Source organism: Berghia stephanieae, chromosome 2, assembly GCF_034508935.2.
Source record: "Berghia stephanieae isolate SIO BIC M18660-M18661 chromosome 2, UCSD_Bste_1.3, whole genome shotgun sequence".
Taxonomy (NCBI): Eukaryota; Metazoa; Mollusca; class Gastropoda; order Nudibranchia; family Aeolidiidae; genus Berghia; species Berghia stephanieae.
The window spans coordinates 11,473,660-11,476,159 of record NC_088361.1 but is presented as its reverse complement, the minus strand read 5'-3'; the positions used below and the strand labels follow the sequence as shown (position 1 = coordinate 11,476,159).

The following is a 2,500-nucleotide window of genomic DNA, read 5'->3' as shown; positions in this document are numbered from 1 at the left end:
AAATCACACTCATTTCAAAATCTACCAAAGTAACGCCATTTCAGCTTGGACTGCCGTGGTCAGCGTTGGTCATTGGCTCCTAGCCTCGTGACGTCACAGTGTTTCAGGGGAATCCCCTTTCGTTTTTTTAGGCAGCTGTTGCCCAATTTCAGGCGGATTCCTATAGTAATTTTTTGGGTGTTTTTAGGCATAAAAAATTGAATAACTCTGCTTCTATATAACCTAGAGACAAAATTCAAACGGTTTTATCATTGGGATGGTATACTGCATCATAGTAAACCAGATTTTATACTATCATTTGAAAACTGAATTTTCATTTACTTTCACTGTCACTCTGTCATTTTATCCTTTACTCTCTCCCTCTGTGTTTCTCTGTCATTCTCTCTCTCTGTCTCTCTGTCTCTCTCCCTCTCTCTCTCTCTCTCTTGTCATGGCCGAATGGTTTAGTCGTGTGCCCTGGAAGTTTTACCAGAATCGACGTTGTGGGTTCGAATCCTGGTTCCGCCACTTTTTTTTTGTCCCGTCCGACGTTGTGTGTCTCTCTCTCTCTCTTTCTCTCTCTCTCTCTCTCTCTCTCTCTCTCTCTCTCTCTCTTCTCTCTCTCTCTCTCTCTCTCTCTCTCTCTCTCTCTCTCTCTCTCTCTCCTCCCTCTCTCTTGGTTCCTTTCTAGTTTCTAGCAAATTGTCATATTCGTCCCCACTCCGATCTCAAAAAGTGTCTAAAAAGGATAAATAATTAAAAAGCATACAAACAGAAATATTCAGAGAGCGACCAAATGGTCAGATAGAGGAGAAAAAAAACCCCAATAATTTAAAAAAAATAAAAACAATTTTTAGAAATTTATGCTCAGAAACGGAACAAAAGGCCAAACAAAAAGGGGAAAATAATAGACTCGCACAAAAAAAAAAAAAAAAAAAAGTGGCAGAACCAGGATTCGAACCCACAACGTCGATTCTGGTAAAACTTCCAGGGCAGACGACTAAACCATTCGGCCATGACACCCACTTCGAAGTCGACGCATATTGTGTATATGTAGTAACAACTGATTTAATATTGGTTAATTTTATGTTTTTATAGATTAACTTTCCTTATTTCTATGTGCATTTGGAAACATTCCATGTTCTGGAATGTGGATAATTGTATAAAGGAGCGGAGTTTCAAATATATGTCTGGGGATAACGAATTTTCATTATCCCCAGACAGGTGTATGGGGATAACGAATTTTCATTATCCCCAGACAGGTGTCTGGGGATAATCACAGCGATCCCGATCCGTCTCTCTTTCATTTACTTATTTTCTCTCTTTCTCTCTCTCCCCCCCCCCTCTCTCTCTCTCTCTCTCTCTCTCTCTCTCTCTCTCTCTCTCTCTCTCTCTCTCTCTCTCTCTCTCTCTCTCTCGCATATTCCCTCTTTTTGTCACAGACCATGCCAGTAATTCATCAACTATTTACTATTAACTGCTGCGGATTGATGTTGTTGCACAAATCTTTTATGCAAATTGTTCCTTATTGGTAGAAATTCAAGTAACAAGATTTGAATGTGTGCAAATCAAGGCTCGACTGACATCACCAAATGCACCTGAAGAGTTCCAATTTAACTCCTTGGTAATTGATGAACCGTCAACTACCAAGGACTCACTCCTTTGCAATTGACTGCAGCTGGGATCGACAGGGCCTCTTTGTGTAGCGAGTACTCTCTACTCTCTACCAACTGAGATATCGGGACCAACGCCGAATGGGCTAATGGTCCAAGAGAGAACATGGAGGCCCACAGTTTTATGATCAATGTCATTGGTCATGCTCAACATTGCATGACTTTAATATACTTTTCCAAACCAGCAATGACTTTATTATAAAACTATTTACTCAACCACTTTGCCACATGATAAAAAAAAATAATTGAAACTACTACCATGGACGGTAATGAAATTTTAATATTTATTATTGTTTTAGATTCAATCCTAACTTTCAGAGTGCTTATGCCCAGGCATTTATTAATTATCTTGACAATTTCCTGTTGATGTCAAATTTTCTATTGCTACAGAAAATGTCCAAAGATTCCTTGTTTAAACCTACTTGGTCATCGGACAAGCTTTTGGCCAGCAAAACTAACATTGACCTCAATGTAAGTCGGAATATAATTCACCTTGTGGATGATGGTGCTACTATACCATTCATCACACGATATCGCAAGGAGCAAACTGGAAACATGGATGTCGACCAGATAAAATATGTTGTGTCCAAGTATGAGGAAATAAAGTAAGTGAAATTCTTTGTACACAAGTATGCAATTACAATTAATATTGCCAGCTATACAGATTTAATCAATCAGCCGTGTTTTAGAACACTTTAAAATGAAATCAGTATCATCTCATTATGAATGATCCCATCAAGGTAAGTTTTCAGTAAGAGCAACAATTTTCATTCTTTGCATTTGTATTTGTGCACACATCATATAATTATTTATTGATTAATTTCAGTTCACTATATAGGAAGATGTTT

At 38.3% G+C, this 2,500-nt stretch overlaps 1 protein-coding gene across 4 annotated transcripts in view; it reads left to right on the top strand.

Annotated features, from left to right (window-relative positions):
• The window catches only part of LOC144964307 (S1 RNA-binding domain-containing protein 1-like), a 25,722-nt gene that overhangs the window by 1,126 nt on the left and 22,096 nt on the right, over positions 1-2,500 (top strand). For all 4 annotated transcript variants that reach the window (XM_078898406.1, XM_078898404.1, XM_078898405.1 and 1 more), the window contains exon 2: positions 2,043-2,257. In XM_078898406.1, the coding sequence (XP_078754532.1) occupies positions 2,046-2,257 (212 nt within the window). In that variant the 5' untranslated portion in view covers positions 2,043-2,045. The remainder of the gene's footprint in view (positions 1-2,042; positions 2,258-2,500) is intronic.